The sequence below is a fragment of the Mastigoproctus giganteus genome, chromosome 9, assembly GCF_048544385.1.
Source record: "Mastigoproctus giganteus isolate SK-2022 chromosome 9, ASM4854438v1, whole genome shotgun sequence".
NCBI classification, from domain to species: Eukaryota; Metazoa; Arthropoda; class Arachnida; order Uropygi; family Thelyphonidae; genus Mastigoproctus; species Mastigoproctus giganteus.
In genome coordinates, this window is record NC_143583.1 from 12,865,320 (window position 1) to 12,885,209 (window position 19,890).

General features: G+C 38.6%; 1 protein-coding gene across 1 annotated transcript in view; it reads right to left on the reverse strand.

The window, feature by feature from the left end:
- The window catches only part of LOC150080054 (uncharacterized), a 559,273-nt gene that overhangs the window by 511,278 nt on the left and 28,105 nt on the right, over window positions 1–19,890 (reverse strand). The window contains exon 4 of the mRNA XM_090381984.1: window positions 10,669–10,875. Coding sequence (XP_090238110.1) covers window positions 10,669–10,857 — 189 coding nt within the window. The 5' untranslated portion in view covers window positions 10,858–10,875. The remainder of the gene's footprint in view (window positions 1–10,668; window positions 10,876–19,890) is intronic.

Consider the following 19,890-nt stretch of genomic DNA (forward strand, 5'->3'; position numbering starts at 1 on the left):
AATCCGATTCATCCCCTTTTTCTAGAGTTTACATAAGTAAAGAACTCATTGTTGTTTTTCTTTCCATCCCTTGCGAAAGATTTCTCGCAATCTGCCTTCGCCTGCCTAACCTCCTTTGTAACTTGGTTACAGATCAACTTCTATCTATGATAGGCTTCTGTGTCACGTGTTAATTTGTATGTATCCCATGCATTTTTCTTCTCTGCCACATGTCTCATTAGTTCATCTGACTAATCATTAGTTCATCATCCATTTAGGCCTAAACCTTGAAAGATATTTCTTAGTTGGTATGTAAAGCCTAGTAGCTTCCAAGATAAGTTCTTCAAATGTGCTTCCCATTTTGAATTTGCTGTTGGTAACATCATCATTTGGTCCCACTGTATAGAGTTTAAATACTGTCTCAGACCATCATAGTCGCCTTTACGAAAGCAATAACCCTTCCCTTTACCCCTGATGGTAGTTACCTCTTTGAGTAAATCACACTTTAGCACACTGTGATCACTGCCACCTAGTGGTTCCTTCTGCAGATTCTTAATGCATGCACTTCTGATAATCAAATCAAGTATATTACTCCCTCTGGTTGCCTCCCGAACATGCTGATGTAGAAAACAATCATCCAATAAATCCACAAAAACCTTGCTAGTGTGTGAGTGACCAACGCACAAATTCCAATCAATATCTGTGAAATTAAAATCCCCCATTATAAGACTCTCTGATTTACTGGCCCACTCTATTTCTCTGTATATTTTCTTATTATACTCATCAGAGTCATTAAGCCTATAGCACACTCCTACTCTCAATTTTGATCTCCCAATGCTTATGTCACACCAAACTGACTCGACACTGCACTGTCCAGCAATGTCGACTGGCCTCACTTCCTTGGATTTTATGTGTTTCTTAACTAATATCATAACCTCCCTTCCTATCCTGTCTATCCTTTCTGTAGACGATGTACTCCCCAAATTCCAGTTCTGCTTTCCTTATATCTGTGTAACACCACGTCTCTGATATCCCAACAATATCCGCCTTTGATGCTTTGAGCAATACCTCAAATTCATCAAATTTATTTACCAAACTCCTAGCATTGGTGTACACGCAAGTATACATGCACCTTTTCCTATTTTTAGCTACCCTAACACAACCCATGTGTTTACTTGTACTGCAATGACTCCCAGCAGTCTCTGAAACATCCTGCATCTTGTTTTCCAGGCTTCTGCTCATTCGAATAGAAGCATTGAAAGAATCACTTTCACTTCTGCTAGTGGCTATTGTTAATCTATTAGTCCTTGTATCCCCACCCCCAAAGCTATCCGTTTTCCGACCCACCTCGATAGCATCAGCAAATATTCTTGCACCCTTTCTATTTAAGTGTATCCCAAGAATTGGAAACATGCTAATTATGATATGCAAAATTCTTCTCTTGAACAGCCTTAGCACATTTATTGGAAAACCAGGGTTTAGATAAAGGACGAGATTTTAAAGTGTAGTGTGGGATAAACGATTCCATTTCCTACAAGAATAATTTCACTGGAACGATCTGAGCAAACGTTGACATCAGAAGTGTTGAAATAGTAATCCGACCAAGCAAAAGAAAAGAAATCTCGCAGATCATCAAATTTTGCATTCTTGTAATGCCTAACAACATGAGGTTGGGAATAGCCATGAGATAAAGGCTCCACTGGAGACGAGACAATCACCAAGTTGTGATCTGGGTCTGTGTGACTAGAAAACAGAAGCCAGCTGGAGTTATGAACTTTAAAATTGCCACCGAAAATTTCCTCACTGTTAGGAAAGTTGGAATGGAGCAAGTCAAAGAGTTCCAAGTTGGTTGGTTGGTTGGTTTTTAGGAGCATTAGCAACTAAGGCCATATTGCTCTGGGATATGCGGTGGTCATTCCTTGACCTTTCCGCATCCTCCGTATTTGGTGGTGACGGGCTCGAACCCCGGTCTAATGAAGAAGCGTGTGCTGCGCACTGCTGCTCCTTCCCACCTGGCTACGGAGGCGCCAGAGTTCCAAGTGATTAGTGGAGTTGGGAGAATGGTAGAGAAAGCAGATTAATTTGAAAGAATAAGTAGAGAGATTTTAAGCCAGAGAAGATCGAAAAGAGGAGATTCAAAGTTACCAAGTCTCTGCAGGGAATATCAGAACTGACATATGCACAAGTACCACCTTTGAGGCAAAAGGAATCATACAGCGAATAATTTGGGTAACTGAGGTGAGCAGTGGTTGATTCAACTGATAACTGCGATTTTTTCAGAAAAAGTACATGGGGTTTGGTAGACTGCAAGCGGAAATGGACATTGTTGGGATTAGAACTAAGAACACGCATATTTGTGAAATGAACTAGGAAGTGTTTGGGAGGTTTAGATCTTTTTGCAGATAAGCTTACTGTATTAGTTTGACAATTTATGGTGTATTCAATAGTAGAAAAAGTGTGTGTGGGGGGGGATGCTGTATGAAGTAATGAAATTTTTGGATATGACATGCACATGGTTAGAATATACCCAGATCCATGACATAATGTGGCCTTGTTAGTGTTCCCTATATACACACTACTCGGACTCCCTCCAGTCACTATCTGGTGGAGTAGAGGTAGCAAGCTGATATGAAGCCTCCTTGAGAGTTACCAGTAGGTTCATTCTGATGTACTAAGTGGCGGCTGGCCTGCGAAAACCATTTTAGAGCTGTACCCTCAAAATGTAAGGAAGTTTGGATCTCACCGTGGTGTTCATCAGAATCTCAAAAGACATCAATCATACTACATGGATGGTATTGGGACGGTTGACTGGAACTTAGCTCTGGAGACTAAACATGGGTTTCACCACTTCAAGGCTCCAATAAGCAAAGTGGTTGAGAAAGAAAAAGACCAGTGGATAACTGTGCAGTCAGATATGAAGTTTTTTGTGTAGTGCAGACAAGCTGTCAGAGCATCTCATGGGGGTCTTGTCATTGATAGAAATTTTGCTAGTGGCGATATGGAGATGATTATTATTTTGTATAAGGCAATTGTCAGGCCACACCTTGAGTAATGCATACAGGTCTGGAAGCTTATTTAGGAATGACATAGAGCTGCTTGAATGAGTACAGAGAAGGAAAACAAATGGTTGCTCTTGTTGTTGTTTGTTATTTGGTTTTTAGTAGCATTAGCAACTAAGGCCATATTGCTCTGGGGATATGCGGTGATCACTCCCTGACCTTTCCGCATCCTCCGTATTTGGTGGTCACTGGCTCGAACCCCGGTCTAATCAAGAAGTGCGTGCTACGCACTGCTGCTCCTGCCCACCTGGCTACGGAGGCACCTGGTTGCTCTTACCAAGAAAGGTTTACATTCTGCAAATTGCAGCATCTGGTGACTAGGCACCTGCGATGTGATTTTATTGAGGTGTATAAGGCCTTGTATGGTTTGAGCATGGTGTTGAGATTCTTCCTCTTACTCAGATTACACTTGAGGAGGCATAAATTCAAATTGTGGAAAGATTGTTGAAGAACAGATATGTGGAAATTTGCTTTTAGCTAGCAGATGGTTGATTACTGGAACAAATTTCCATCTGTCATTGTGGAAATTGATAGCTGAAATTAATTTAAGGAAGAACTGCACAAACATTTGGATGAATGGATGGGGTCAACGGGAAGGGTTTTTTTTTTTTTTTTTGGCTGATGATGCCTGCCTTTCTTGCATATGCTTCTAGTAATGTTAATCCTATTATGTCAACGTTCAACAATCAGTACTTCGAATTCATCAAATTTATTTTCAATGCTCATAGCTTAAGTGTACATGAATGTGTACTTACTCTTAGTTACCCTAACACAGCCCATGTATTCATTTGTTCCATGAAGACCCACAGCAGGATCAGAAAATCCCAGATACCTTGCTTTCCAGCCTGCAGCATGTACCAAAGTAGCAATGCAAGAATCACTTTCACCTCTGCTTGCAGTTTTCTGATCCACTATCACTGCCTCGAAAGCTTCAGCAAATATTCTTGCACCCCTTCTATTCAAGTGTATCCCATCCCTGTTAAAACAGGCTCTCTTTTTAATAAGCACAAATTACACTGAGAAAAATTCTACCCCATGAGCCTTGCACATTTGTTCCAGGTCCAAACTGATTGACAAGGCTCTCAAAATATACTCCCTCCTATTGTGCCTGGGAAGAATTGCAGACACTTTCAATTTCAATCGTAACTCATGACTTTTTGCTAACTCTGTACTTATTAAGTAAATCTTCAGATCTCCTGTTTTTTTGTTATTTGGTTTTTAGGAGCATTAGCAACCAAGGCCATATTGCTCCGGGGATATGCAGTGGTCATTCCCTAACCTTTCCACATCCTCTGTATTTGGTGGGCACAGGCTTGAATCCCGGTCTAATCAAAAAGCGTGTGCGACATGCTGCTGCTCCTGTCCACCTAACTACGGAGGCACCCTCAGATCTCCTACTCTTAATATCATTAGTGACAATGTGAAAAAAATATCATCTTTTGTGCCCTTGAAAGCTGATAACTGCTCTACAATGCCGTGTACTTTTACCCCTAACAGACATACCCTTTCTTAAACCACATACTTCCCTGAAAATAGATTTGTGAGCTGGCCACCGGTGAGCAGACCTTAAACTGATCCATGTCTGTTTTATTCATAGTTCCCTCAAAATCTGTCCCCTGATCTGTTTGAAAATTTTAGGTATAAAAAAAATCTTGTTTTAGCTTCTCTTGGATGATCAATGGGAATTTAGTATAAAGGTATTAAAAAAAAGGTACTAAGTTGAAGTAGTGACTTTCCCGAGGTAAAGTTTTCATAAATTGTTTCATCAAACCCAATTTGATATGCAAGGGTGGACGTTTTTGGAATCTATCAGTGGTGTATAAACTATGTTCTTTTATCTAGGCAACAAACTGCCACTCTCTGGGCAGACTTTTACATCCCAGTGCTTATTGCTTTTGCTTGCCTAACCTCACTCACACAAAAAATTTGGCGCCACCGTAGCCAGGTGGGAAGGAGCAGCAGTGCGCAGCACACGCTTCTTGATTAGACCGGGGTTCGAGCCCGTCACCTCCAAATACGGAAAGGTTAGTGATGACCACTGCATATTCACGGATCAATATGGCCTTAGTTGCTAATGCCCCTAAAAACCAAATAACAAATAACACACAAAAAATAAGGCATTTTTGTGTAGCCAGATTGCTGTCCAAGTAACATGCCCCTCATTGTAAAGTCAGCACAGATCAGCTATCCACTGTCTTGATACATAATACAGGGCTTTCCAATAGTAACGCTCGATTTTTGTAATGCAATAAAACAAATTGTGAGAGTGATAGTGATCTATTTTTATTTTTATTATGAAGTATATGTGTTAACATTATGTTTTAAAAATTATATCAGATAAATGTCCGCCGCGGCTTTGTCTGGTTTGGTTAATCCTGGATACCCAATTGGTGATAACGTTATCGCATAAAAGTGGCTCAATTTCAGCAATAACGCGCCTAATGTTGGCCTTTAAGGCGGCAACCGTCCGTGGTTTGTTAGCATAGACTTTGAATTTTAGAAAGCCCCAGAGAAAAAAATCCAGTGGCGTTAGGTCGCAGGATCTGGGCGGCCAATTAACGTCACCATTTCGCGATGTAACGGAACCTTCAAATTTCTCATGCAATAGTGTTACTGTATCATGTGCCGTATGGCACATGATACAGTAACACTGTCTTGCTGAAACCAAATGTTTGTTAGATCGATTCCATCCACTGCAGGCCAAAAAAAATCTCTTATCATAGCCCTGTATCGCTCACCGTTGACCGTAAGTACCCCTTCTTCTTCGTTTTCGAAAAAATACGGACCGATTATTCCGCCGAACCAAAGTGTACACCATACCGTAACTTTTTCGGAATGTAGTGGGACCTCATGAATCTCCCGTGGGTTTTCATCGCTCCAAATTCGGCAATTTTGCTTGTTAACAAAGCCACTTAACCAGAAATGAGCCTCGTCACTAAACATTATTTTTCGCCCAAAATCAGGATCGACCTCCAACTGCTCTAGCGCCCAATCAGCGAATGCACGCTGCTGCGCATGATCGTTGGGCTTTAGTTGTTGGGTTAATTGCACTTTATAAGGGTGAAGCCCTAAGTCCTTATGCAGGATTCGCCAAGTTGTCGTCGAAGACAGGCCAAGTTCTTGAGCCCGATGCGGAATGGACTGTTGCGGATTCTCACGCACACTTTCCCGGACTGCAGCAATATTTTCAACGGATCTTGCGTTTCGCTGACGTACAGGCACTTTCAGATTTGCCACAGACCCAGTTGCTTCGAATTTGTTTATTAAACGGCGAATTGTGGATTCTGAAGGATGTTCGTCGACACCATAAACTGCATGGAGTGCACGAAACGTTTGACGAATAGAACATTGGTTTTGATAATAATTTTTTACAATTTCGACTCGTTGCTCAGTCGTGTAACGCTCCATAATAAAATGCAGAGACTAACTGAATACGGCTACCAAAGATACCACCTGTGTGACTGTCGACTTCGTCATGCGCTGTTGCCAAACATCGAGCGTTACTATTGGAAAACCCTTTATTTGTCAATAACTTCAAGTTCCCATATGTTTCTTTCAAATGCACAGAGTGAGCTACTGGAATTGACCCATATTATATTTATTTCCAGTGTGGATCAACACACTTTTGAGACTCCTCTTTGATAAGTCATTAAAAATCTCTACTTATACGATTGTAGCTAAATAGTACATTAAGTCATTTATATTACTGAAAAAAAAAAAAAAAAAACACCAAAGAATTATCCTCAGAAAAGTAATGTACTAGTTCTTATTCTGTGTTTGTGCCATGAGAAAATCATCCCATTTGCTAGAAGAACTTTTGACTTAAGTGTAGAGCCAAGGAGTTCTGCAAATTCTTTGATATATTTAAATCTCCTACCTGATCATTGAGTTCAATCTGTGGAAACACAGTTGAGGGCTGGACTCAATGTCTCCAGACATGCAGATTTCAGTTTCATCTTCAGAGGCTTCACTTACGGCACTCTCTATATTATATGTTACTGCTATATTCTCCAATATAGTTGGAGAGCATGGAATTGGCAGGTTATCTCCATGAGGGACTGGTCTAATGGCAGATGAAATATTAGGATACCCAATGGTATTCTTACTCTTTGCATTGCATCCCTCTGCATTAACTAAGCAAAAGTAACAGTCATCATAGTGGTTTGTAGCCTCTTGCCAAATCATGGGAAATAGTCTCTAGAGCAAAGTTTCCGGCATCCCCCTCCCCCCATACTTCTACTATAGGTTTTGATACCTTTCGTGTTTGGGGTTTTCTTAAATAAAAAAAAAAAAAAAATTGAAAATGGTATTTCCTTCTTTTTACCATTTTTCCCACAATCTCACTGCTTTAATACAGTTTGAGCAAACTTTAATGCGGAACCCATTGTTTATCTTGGTCACAGAGTTTCACTCCAAAACACATTTTTAAAAAAAAATCTCTAACATCTGTCTTTGCTTACGGACTACACAACCTATCTGGGACGTCATTGGCTGTGATAATGATAAATGGCTGGAAGTCAAGAGAAGAATAAATTTTGGATGGATAGCATGCAGGAAATATAGTCACATACTGAGGAGCAATATCCCAATTTGTCTGAAACGTAAAATAATGAACCAATGTATACTCCCCACCATGACTTATGGAAGTGAAACTTGGGCACTCACCAAAAGAATGGAAGAGAAGCTGAGAATGGAATGAATTATACTGGGAATCAGACTGTTAGATAAGAAGAGAAACACATGGATTAGGCAGCAAACTCAAGTAAAGGACATTCTTATCAAAACTAAAGAACTAAAATTGTCTTGGGCAGGACACACAGCTCGAAGACATGATGACAGCTGGACCAAGAAAATAACAGAATGGTACCAAAGAGGAGCTAGAAGAAAACCTGGAAGACAACGATGGAAATGGACAGATGAAATTCACGAGTTTGTGGGTAGTAAATGGATGGTCATTGCACAAAACAGAAGGAACTGGAAAGTTGCTGGAGAAGCCTTAATCCTGCAGTGTATTGAAAATGGCTGATGATGATGATGTACTAATGGTAGAGTTCCATAAATGTAAGATGCCACAATGGATAACAGATGAGGTTAACAGTTTAACTGCAAAAAAAACAAGCATTAGACATTTATAGACAATCATTGGATTCCAATTTATATAAGTATTATAGGAGAATATGTAACAAGGCCACTGACATAAGATAGGCAAAAGCCGATGAGAAAACAACAGCAAAGAGAGTTGCGGATGGTGAGTGGGAATTCTTCTCGTATGTGAATACAAAAAAGAAGAATAATGGCAGATGAGTTGAACAGATATTTCACAATGATATTTACAGCTGAAAGCAAGCCAATTCTTTAGGAATGTTAAGGTGTTAGCCTGCTGTAAAATAAATGATATAATTATCTCAGATAAGCATTTGTTAGTAATCTGCTACTCAGTAACTTTGCTAAAAAATGAAGAAAAGGAAGAAAGGGCTCCAGGAGTAGATGGTATGCATAATCAGTTATAATTAAAAATGCTGTATGTGATTGTAAAAAACTGCTGGAAATATTAATAAGCCTCATTAGACTCTGGGAAGATCCCCTTAGTATTGGTCACACACAAATCCCCTTAACTGTGGTTAAGTGGATTTGTGCCTTCAATCGAACTTCTTAAACTGTCCCTTGTGGAAGGCTCAATATAATCTGGAAGAAGTTGGAGTTACTAGTAAGATCATATGCTGGAGATCACAAATGGCTGAAACAAAAGAAACAGATGGTTGCAATAAATGAGTAGTGTTCAGAGTGGACCAGGGTAACAAACAGAGTCCTACAGAATTCAGTTTTGGGTCCCCTCCTATTTATAATTTTCATAAATGATACTGACAAGAGTATTCTAAGGGAGGGTTGGTTAACAATTCCAGCCAAGCTACGCTGCCTCAAAAAGACTTGGACTGGTTGCATATATCTTCTCTGAAAAATTACAACTAAAGTTTAATACTTCTAAATGTAAAGTTACTTGGGGAACTGAAATCCAGAATATCCTGAAAGAGGCCTCTGAGGTCGGGAAAACTCATGTCTAAGAATATATAAATTCATACACCGACCATTGAATAAAATTTAAAATTTAATATGACTACAATTTTTACAAAAAAATATATATATACTGTATATATTTACAATAAACTATTACGGAATGCTAAAAACTGTAATAAAACCGTGAGGTACCGTGAGCCTGCTACTTAAGGAGATGTTGCAGGAAGTTATATCACTGTTGAAGAAGGGAGCTGACGCTCCCGAAAGCTTCAGATTTTTAGCGCTTTTAATGTTTTATATTTTAGCAAATTTTATTGTAAATGATCTTTTTATTACAGTTTTTAGCATTCCGTAATAGTTTATTGTAAATATATACAGTATATATATTTTTTTTTGTAAAAATTGTAGTCATATTAAATTTTAAATTTTATTCAATGGTCAGTGTATGAATTTATATATTCTTAGACATGAAATCCAGAAATTACATAAAAGTGGTCCAAGACAAAAACAAAAGATTTAGGTGTTATGATTCAATCTAATATCAAATTTTCCCATACAGCGTAAACAGGTGGACAGGATTTATAGGAATTTTGCCAGTAGTGATAAGGGCATCACTATCCCTCTATACAAGATGACAGATAGCAGAGCCAACACCTGAAAAAAAGACAGAGAACTTCTGGGGAGGGGGTCAAAAAAGGGCAACCAGATTAGTAATGACTGCAAATCAATGCCTATATGAAGAATGGCTTAAGAGGTGTAGGGTGTAAATTTTGACAACTAAACATCTAAGGAGAGATCTGATTGAGGTTAATAAGATCTTACTCCTTGTCTCTTTGTTGTCTCTCAAAAGAAACAAGAACTTGAGGGGATCAAAATTATAAAATATAATTTAAATATAAGATTGGATCTCATGAATCTCAACTTATTGGCACCTATCGGTTACCTTCTCGAAATGGTAATAGTATAAAATTTCTGCTTTATTATGTTTTATTTATTATTGTTTTTTTTTTTTGGCTGACGCAGAAAAATTCCACTTTTGTGCATCATTTGATCGTACTAATTAGAATACAAGTAATTAGAATATTAATTAGAATAAAGTGCAGTAGTGCTTTATAAATTATACATCCAACAACTAGATGAGATATAAATTTATTTGAGATGAAACAGGGTACTCATAACCAATTCTGTCTGATATAATAAATGAATGCCGGATAAATACTGAGGAGTTTCGCTTTCGGGCTACGCATCTATTAGGGTGTACTCTAATTTTAAATAATTAACCAGGAATGCGATGCTTTATGCTTTCCTTTTTGTTCTTTATTCTTTTTTCATAAGCAATAATATGGTTCAATGAATAAAAAGAAAAGAAAAAAAAAAAAAAACACCATGGAAAATTCAGGTAGGTTAAAAATTATCCTGTAACATATCAATAAGTCATGGCAACAGGTTGCTGTAGTTTTTTTAAAACTGCAGACTGTTTATAAGAATGATAACAATTTGAAGACACTCATTAAATATTGCACAGAAAATATAATTAATACACAAATTTAAACTCAGTCTCATACTGATTTTTCTGATAAGAGGTACTGAACATATAACTGAACCTTCAACTTACTTTTTCAGTCCTATATTCCTTCAGTACTTTCCAGCATGATGGATGATAATTTAAGTTACAATGCTTGTGGCATGAAATAAAAACAAGCCCTTTAAACTCAGGATCAGTATAATAAATATTTTGTTGTAATGTGCATTTAGAAAAGCGACAAATGGCATCTGGAGGAGGGGGATTTCTACATTCATACATTAATTCTTCAACAGCTACCTGAAAAAAAAGGAAAAAGGTTAAGATTCATATAATTGTACAGGAAACATATAATCCATATAATACTCATGCATTAAAAATCTGATGATAAAGGAACCACTTAGTGGCAGTGATCACAGTATCACTGTAAAGGGATGGGTTTTTGCTTTTGTAACGGTGACTACAGTGAGCTCAGACAGTTTTATATTACATACAGTGGGACCAAGTGATGATGTTATCAACAGCAAATTCTAAACGGGAAGCATGAGAAGTATATAAATTACACTAGCCAACAAAATTTTTTGTCATAACTCCGTAATGTATATATGTGATTCTGGAGGAAATAAACATGCTGATTCCGAAAATCACTATAAAAAGTCTCTATCATGTCTACATCAAAAGATGTACCAACATTTAATGTCAAAATAAAAGGATTTAATTAAGAGATGACAGAGCTGCAATGGCTCAATATGTTCTATGTTATATATAAATTAGTTATGAAAAGGAGGAATTATCTCTATAATGACATCAGAGAGATAATTCCTCCTTTTCTTAACTAATTAAAATAAAGGGATATATATATGTATGTATAATTCAAGTTTACAATACAAGGGTAAAAAAATATCATACGTTCTCTATAACTCATTTAACTTCGGAAAAAATATCATAAATCATTGTGGAATATTTATATTTCAAAAATATATAATCAGCATACCTGTAATTGTCCTTAAAAACGGTTGCTACTAAGCGATTTTCTCTTATATTCCTGTTTACTTTCTCTCACAAGGAACCTGCAGTAATCCTCCATCATTACAGGATCCCAGCAACCTTGGTACCGCTTTTCCATCGTGGAAATACCTTGATTAAGCCGCCTCCACTTGTTCATCACTCACATCTCCCAGATTTTCGGGTGAAAATTCGAGATGGGAATGAAGAAAATGAATTTTCAACGACATTCGACAGCCCATGTTTTTGTAACACCCGAGTAAATTAGACACCAACATTTCATAGGGTTGTTCTTTCCTATTACCCAAAAAACCTTGTACTATCTCCTTAAATGATCGCTAAGCTGCCAATTCAACCTCCTTTAATTGGGTTTCAAACATGTCTTTCAGGAGTTTCATAATTTGGGGTCCTATGAAAATTTTTAATTTTGGCATATGTTAAATTAGGAAATGCACTTCTCAAGTATGCAAATCCATTAACTTCTTTATCTAAACCCTTCATGAAATTTTTCATCAATCCAAGTTTGATGTGCAGGGATGGAAGAAGAACCTTGTTTGATTGTATTAAAGGAATATATTTTACATTACATTGTCCTGGTATGAACTCGCCCCGCTTGTCTCAATGTTGCACAACAAAATGTTCTTCTGTCGCACAGCTGTCCCACAAACACAAAAAACAACAATATTTTGTGAACCCCCCTCCCGCAAACCAACAACAACCTTAAGATCACTGAAATATGTTCCAACCATAATCCTGGTATTTTATAGCATGTAGAACCTTAGACATGCTTTCATGACTTTATTTAAATCCAACTGAATGAAACCACAGGAACTGATAGAAATTCGTTGCCATTATGAAGCAAAACTGCTTTTAAACTTAATTTTGAGGTATCTGTGAATGAACGGCATTCATCTGACTTATGCATGATACCTAGTTCTTTCATAACTCCAATAATGTCTTTGCAAAAACGCATACTGTGTTTCGTAGCAAAATATTTTGAAAACTTTTCGTGTCTCTTTCAAAATACTGAACCTTTTGTTCCTGCTGAAAGTACCGGGTGATTATAAAGTAAGTTTCCCTATTCGGGAGTCAAAACGGTTAGAGATATCACTATAAAATCAGTGGGTATGTCATTTAGGTTATGGGGAAGCAATTTGCAGAAGGGAAAAAAATTAGTTCAAATTTCTGCCACCAAGGAAGAAATTGGCACTGTAAACATGAGACAGAAAACTTAACTTGTGATTACATTTTAATATAAGAACTTAGAAATCTGCCGATATTGTTCTATGTGTTTTCCTTCACTTGAGATGACATTCTGAAAATGGAAGTCTGCATGCAACGCAGCTTCGCATAGCATTGGGGATGTTGGATACAAGCTGTTTATTGCTTGCTTTCAAATCAACAAGTCTATATGCTGCCACAGTAAATTCTGTCTTTCAGGTATCCCCATAGCCAGAAATCACAGGGATTGAGATCTGTGATCGGGCTGATCAGAACTGCAGAAAGTCTCTAGAAATGATGCGATCATTTCCGAATGTTGAACACAGCAATTCCTTCACTTGTTGACCAATTTGGGTAGGGGGCACCATCTTGCATGAGAACAACAGTCTCCAAGCATTGCCTTTCTTGCAGAGCAGAAATAATTGGATTTCTTAGAAGAGTGCACTACCATGCACTAGTTACCTTAAGGTGTAGACTCTTCAAAGAAAAATGGTCCAATAATAAACTCTGCTGTGAATCCACATCGTACTGTAATGTATGGACTTTGTAGTGGTCTTTCATGCACAGCAGATGGATGAGAAGTTCCCATATTCTGTAGTTTTGGGCATTTACAGCCCCATGAAGATTGAACTGTGCCTCAATTTTCAGACCACAAGATCATTTGAGCCCATGTGTCCTCAAGTTCCATACAAGCCAGAAATCGCAGAGTAAAGTCTATTCGGCGTTGCTGATCACAAGACTTTAGTTCTTGCACTGCATGATTTTTTTTTTTTTTTTTATATGTAAACCCAAAACATGAGAGGTATTAGAATCTATAGAACTTAGTACCGTGCTTGGGTTGGAAGTTGATAAGACGAAAGAAGATATTGGACTTGAACTTTTGTAGACTGTAATTTTCAGGAAATACGTATGAAGGAAGGTTGTTCCAGAAAACGGCAGTTGAATGAATAAACGAGGAAGATGAAAAGTTGGTTCTGTGAGTTTGAAGTTGGACGGTAAATGGATGTTGGCTGGTGGCGCCACGTGTTCGGACTATTTTGAAAGAGACAGCGGGAATTATAGAAGCCAATTCAGAAGAACAGTGCCCATGGAATTATCTGTAGAAGAGGCATGCAGCAGAAACAGTATGTCTATGAGACAGCGAGTGGAGAGACTCTGTTAGAGATGAATCATTAATTAACCTAACTGCCCTCTTCTGAATGGAATCAAGAAGCCTGAAAGAGGTTTTGGGGTCACCACCCCAGTTGTGGGAAAAATATTCCATGGTAGGGCGGATTTGCGAATTGTACAGAGTGAACAGCTGTTTGGAAGAAACGTAATGCTAAGAGCGAAAGAGAAAACCAAGTTTTTTAGATGCAGAGGAAACAATTTTTGTAATGTGCTTATGCCAAGGGAGATTAGAAGTCAGGGTAATTCCCAAAAGAGATATATCATTTTGCCTAGAAATCGGAGTGTCACCAAAGATACGCATAGGAGCAGGAGAATCCTTTTTGCGAGATATAAGACAAGGCTGAGTGTTAGAAGGATTGAAATCAACTAAGTTGTCTTTGCCCCACTGGAGATCAGCATTTAAGGAACTGGTAGCAGATTTTCGAGAAGTTGAAGTTGATTCAGCAGGGCAAGGTTTCTCAAAATGGAAAGTGGAATGCAATGTGTTATCACTGGCAAAACTATGGATAGGATTTCCAGTCAATGGAAGAAGGTCATTAATATACAAGAGGAAAAGAGTGGTGGAAAGAACTGAACCTTGTGGGACACCAGCATTAGTGGAGAAATTAGAAGACAGAGAGCCATCTACCATCACCCTGAGTGAGCGATCAAAGAGAAAACCAGATAACCAATTACAAAAAACAGTGGGCAAACCAGAAGATGGAAGCTTGTTTAGAAGACCTTTGTGCCAAACAAGAGCAAAAGCCTTTGAGATGTCAAGAGAAACTGCTTGTGTCTCACTGAACTTTACCACTGAATTAGTCCATAAATGGGTAACATAAGCCAGAATATCGTCAGTGGATCGACACTGATGGAATCCATACTGACGATCGTTGATCAGGCAGAAGGTTTCTAGGTAGTTTAAGAGTTGGCATAAAGGTCTTCTAAACAAGCTATCCTTTTTAGGAACTGGCTGGATATGAGCAAATTTCCAAGCAAAAGAAAAAAACACCTTTGGAATAAGAAAGTGAAAAAGGCGGCAAAGAACAGGAGTAAGTTCAGGAGCACGGCTTTTGAGAACAAATGGAGAAATACCATTGGGACCTGGAGCTTTCTTGGCATCAAGGTTCGTCAAAATCCTTTTGACGAAAAACCACAGGAGGCATTGAATGGAGTGTGTGAATGGAATGGACCTCCTCTGAATCCTTGGATTCATGGAAGGTCTCCACAGAGTGGAGAGGTGAAAATGCATCCTGAATTCACAAAGGGGAATCAAAGGGTAACACAAGCAGTGTTGGATTAAGGTACAGGCTAGCAGAGCACCTGCCCAGGGTGCCATTAGCAGAAGTACAATGAGGCAGAAATATATATATCCTCAGTAAAGGATGCCAAAGAATCATCCTGCCCGGTGCGCAGAAATACCTTGTTCCAGCACTAAACATGAGTAATTACAGACCTGATAGTTTAACTTCTGTTCCAGAGAATATGTTATTTGGTTTTTTGGAGCATTATAAACTAAAGCCATATTGCTCTGGGGATATTCGGTGGTCATTCCCTGATCTTTCCGCATCCTCCGTATTTGGTGGTCACGGGCTCGAACCCCAGTCTAATCAAGAAGCGTGTGCTACGCACTTCCGGTCCTGCCCACCTGGCTACGGAGGCACCTCTCAGAGAAAATAATGGAGTCCCTGGTTCAGTAGCGTAGCCACCCTTTTTCAGGCGCGGAGGCAAAGATCATGTTCGGGCCCCTACTTAATTAATGAAAATTTCAAAAAGAGGAGACAGCCAAAGATGCTGGGCCCGAGGCAATTGCCTTGCCTGCCTACATGTAGCTACGCCACTGCCCTGGCGTACGAACCTATGAACCATAGCAGGTTTATCTAGTCTGGGGGAAGTACTGCTAGAATGTCAAAGCTTAAATATTGCACCATGAGAGTAAAACTTATTATTCTTTATTCAAAAATATCTTACTCAGAAAATAAGTATAATCTCATGTATGATAATGATTTAGTGAGTAACATTAACATGGCTTCTTATTTTGGATATAGAAAAAATTTAAACTCCAGAATGTTTTGGGATTTTTAAATCCAATAAAACTGTCAGGATCCCGGTTTCTGGCAAAGAAATCCTATTGGCTAGAATAAATGACACATACTATGTCCCAATAGAAAGGATGAACAAGGTTCACCAAATAAGTTTTTTTTTTTATGGAGTAAACATTATAAATGTATAACATGCTCACAGGCTTTTAGTTTTCATATGTTTGGCTGATATGAAATAATGCAATTTCAAAATTGCATTATTTCCCAGGCCCAGCAGAAACTGATGTTCTGTGGTATGCTCATGGAGTACAAAAAGTGGGATTGATTATAACTCTTATGTTCTCTTTGCCTTTGCATTGTGAATATTATTAGAATCTTTTTTCATGTTATTGATCACTTCAATTTCTTCTTTGGATGCATCGTGTTTTTATGGGATTATTTTATAATTTTGGTTTATCGCCCTTGAATCCATTATCGAATGTTTATTGCCCTGAATACCTTATAAACTTAGTCAATAGTCCAATATCAAAAATTCACACTTGCCTAGATGTCTACAGTTCAACCCTTTCCTTTGTATATTCTCTTTTAATTCAGTTAACTTTCTCTTTAAAATTGGCCCCTGAATATGTAATGAGCACTGAATTTATACGGTTTGCTTGCTGTGTGATGTTAGTCTCAACTTTTCAAACATCAAAGGCAGATATTGTTGGGATATCAGAGACGTGGTGTCACACAGATATAAGGAATGCAGAACTCGAATTTGGGGAGTACAATGTGTACAGGAAGGATAGACAGGATAGGAAGGGAGAAGGGGTTATGCTATTAGTTAAGAAACACATAAAATCCAAGGAAGTGAAGCCAGCCAACATCGCTGGACAGTGCAGTGTCGAGTCAGTTTGGTGTGACACAAGCATTGGGAGATCAAAATTCAGAGTAGGTGTGTGTTATAGGCCTAATGACTCTGATGAGTATAATAGGAAACTGTACAGGGAAATAGGATGGGCCAGTAAATCAGAGCCTTATAATGGGGGAATTTAATGTCCCAGATATTGGTTGGAATTGGCGAGTTGGTCACTCACACACTAGCAAGGCTTTTGTGGATTTATTGGATAATTGTTTTCAACATCAGCATGTTCGGGAGGCAACTAGAGGGAGTAATACTCTTGATTTGATTATCAGTAGTGATTCTTCATGCAATAGGAATCTGCAGATAAAGGAACCACTAGGTGGCAGTGATAACAGTGTGCTGAATTCAGATTTACTCAAAGAGGTAACTACCATCAGGAGCAAAGGGAATAGTTTTTGCTCTCGTAAAGGCGACTACGGTGGCCTGAGATAGTATTTAAATTCTATACGGTGGGACCAACTGATGATGTTACCAACAGTAAATTCAAAATGGGAAGCATTCAAAGAACTTATCTTGGAAGCTACTAGGCTTTACATACCAACTAAGAAATATTGTTCAAGGTTTAGGCCTAAATTGATGTCAGATGAACTATTGACACATATGGCAGAGAAGAAAAATGCATGGGATACATATAAATTAATGGGTGACATGGAAGCCTATGATAGATATAAGCTGGTCTGTAACCAAGTCACAAAGGAGATTAGGCAGGCAGGCAGGCAAAGGAAGATTATGAGAAATATTTCGGCTAACAAACTAAATGAGTATTTTGCATCTACATTCACTTATGAGGAGTTATTCAGGGAGGGAAATGCCAGAGGTGAGTTAAATTCTGGCAGTGAACTAGATGATTTTGTAATAACTGAGAGGAAAGTGGAGGAGAAATTGTTGAAGATAAACATAAAAAAGGCACCCGGGGTGGATGGGATCTATCCAGTTATGTTACAGGAGGCAGCAAAGGAAGCAAGCAAACCCTTAGCCGTAATTATGAGATCTTCTTTGGATTCAGTGGAGGTACCCATGGACTGGAGATGTGCAAATGTGACCCCAATTCACAAAGGAGGATCAAAGGGTGACACAAGTAATTATAGACCTGTTAGTTTAACTTCTGTTCCAGGAAAATTAATGGAGGCACTGGTTAAAGAAGCACTGCAGGATCATCTAGACAAGACTTCAGTTATAGCTCAGATACAGCATGGTTTTGTTAAGGGAAAGTCTTGCCTGACCAATTTGATTGGATACCATGATGTGGTCACAAAGGAACAGGATGCAGGGAATAACTTTGATATCATATATTTGGATCTTAGAAAGGCTTTTGATACTGTTACAAATGGAAGACTGCTGAACAAATTAGAGCAGTGTGGCATTGGAGGCAAATTGCTGCTATGGATAAAGGGATGGTTGAGTGGGAGCAGACAGAGAGTGGTAATCAATGGACACTGTTCATCGTGGACAAATGTTATTAGTGGAGTCCCTCAGGGTTCAGAGTTGGGTCCATTGTTGTTTTCTGTATTTACAAATGATATTGATGATGGTATTAGCATTTAGCATTAGTAGAGGCATATGATGCAAGAAAGCAAGCTTATTCAGCATCAGCCAAAAAAAACACACACCACTCCCATTTCACCCCTCCGTTCGTTCGAAATACCTATCCAGTTGAGCTTTAAATTTGTTTAGGCTATCAACTTCAACAACAAGTGATGGAAGTCGGTTCCACCAACCAACCACCCGCTGGCCAAAGGCAAATTTCCGCACATCTATCCGACATCCGTCCTTCCTCAATTTGAATTTATGCCCTCTGAGGTGATTATTCTGAGCAAGATGAAGAATCCCACTGGCATTGAGCATGCTCAAACCATTCAAAGCCTTATACACCTCTATCAGATCACCTCGCTGGTGCCTAGTCTCCAGACTCTATAATTTGCAAAACTTAAGCCTTTCTATATCAAGCTTAATGTCCACATTTGCAGATGATACAAAGATTGGCAGGGTTGTTAAGGTTACTAATGACAGTACGCTGCTGCAAGAGGATATAGAAAAGTTGAGCAGATGGGCTGAGAGGTGGCAAATGAAGTTTAACATTGACAAATGCAAAGTACTGAATTATGGGTGGCAGTAGTCCAAGAGAAATGTACCAACTCTGTGGTACTACGCTTAGGGAGGTGGAGAATGAAAACGACCTGGGGTTAATTGTGCAGTCAGATATAAAGTTCTCTGAACAGTGCAGATGGACTGCCAGAGCAGGTCATGGAGTTTTGTCAATGATATATAGAAATTTTTCTAGCAGGGATAAGGGGGTGATTATCCCCTTGTATAAGGCAGTGGTCAGGCCACACCTTGAGTACTGTATACATGTCTGGAGACCTCATTTTAAAAATGATGTAGAGCTGTTGGAACGAGTACAGAGAAGGGCAACAAGATTAATGAATGGAACAAAGGGTTGCTCTTATGAAGAAAGGATTAAGTTTTGCAAATTACAGTGTCTGGAGACTAGGCACCTGTGAGGTGATTTGATTGAGGTGTATAAACCCTTGAATGGTTTCAGCATGCTCAATGCTGATGGGATTCTTCCTCTTGCTCAGAATAATCACCTGGGAGGGCATTAATTCAAATTGAGGAAACACAGATGTAGTATAGATGTGTGGAAATTTGCCTTTAGCCAGCAGGTAGTTGGTTGGTGGAACAGACTTTCATCCTTTGTCGTGGAAGTTGATAGCCTAAATAAATTTAAGGCTGAGCTGGACAGGTGTTTGGAACGAATGGAGGGGTGAAATGGGCGTGGTTTTCTTTCTTTCTTTCTTTTTTTTTTTTTTTTCTTTGATTGATGCTGCATAAGCTTGCTTTCTTGCATCATATGCCTCTACTAATGCTAATCGTAATGCTAAAGTGATTCCTGTTTGTTCAGAATCACACAGATCAGAGATTCACATCTTGTAAACTATATTTCTTGAAATGAAATTGGAAACCTCATTTCAAGAAAGCTATTGAGTTCCT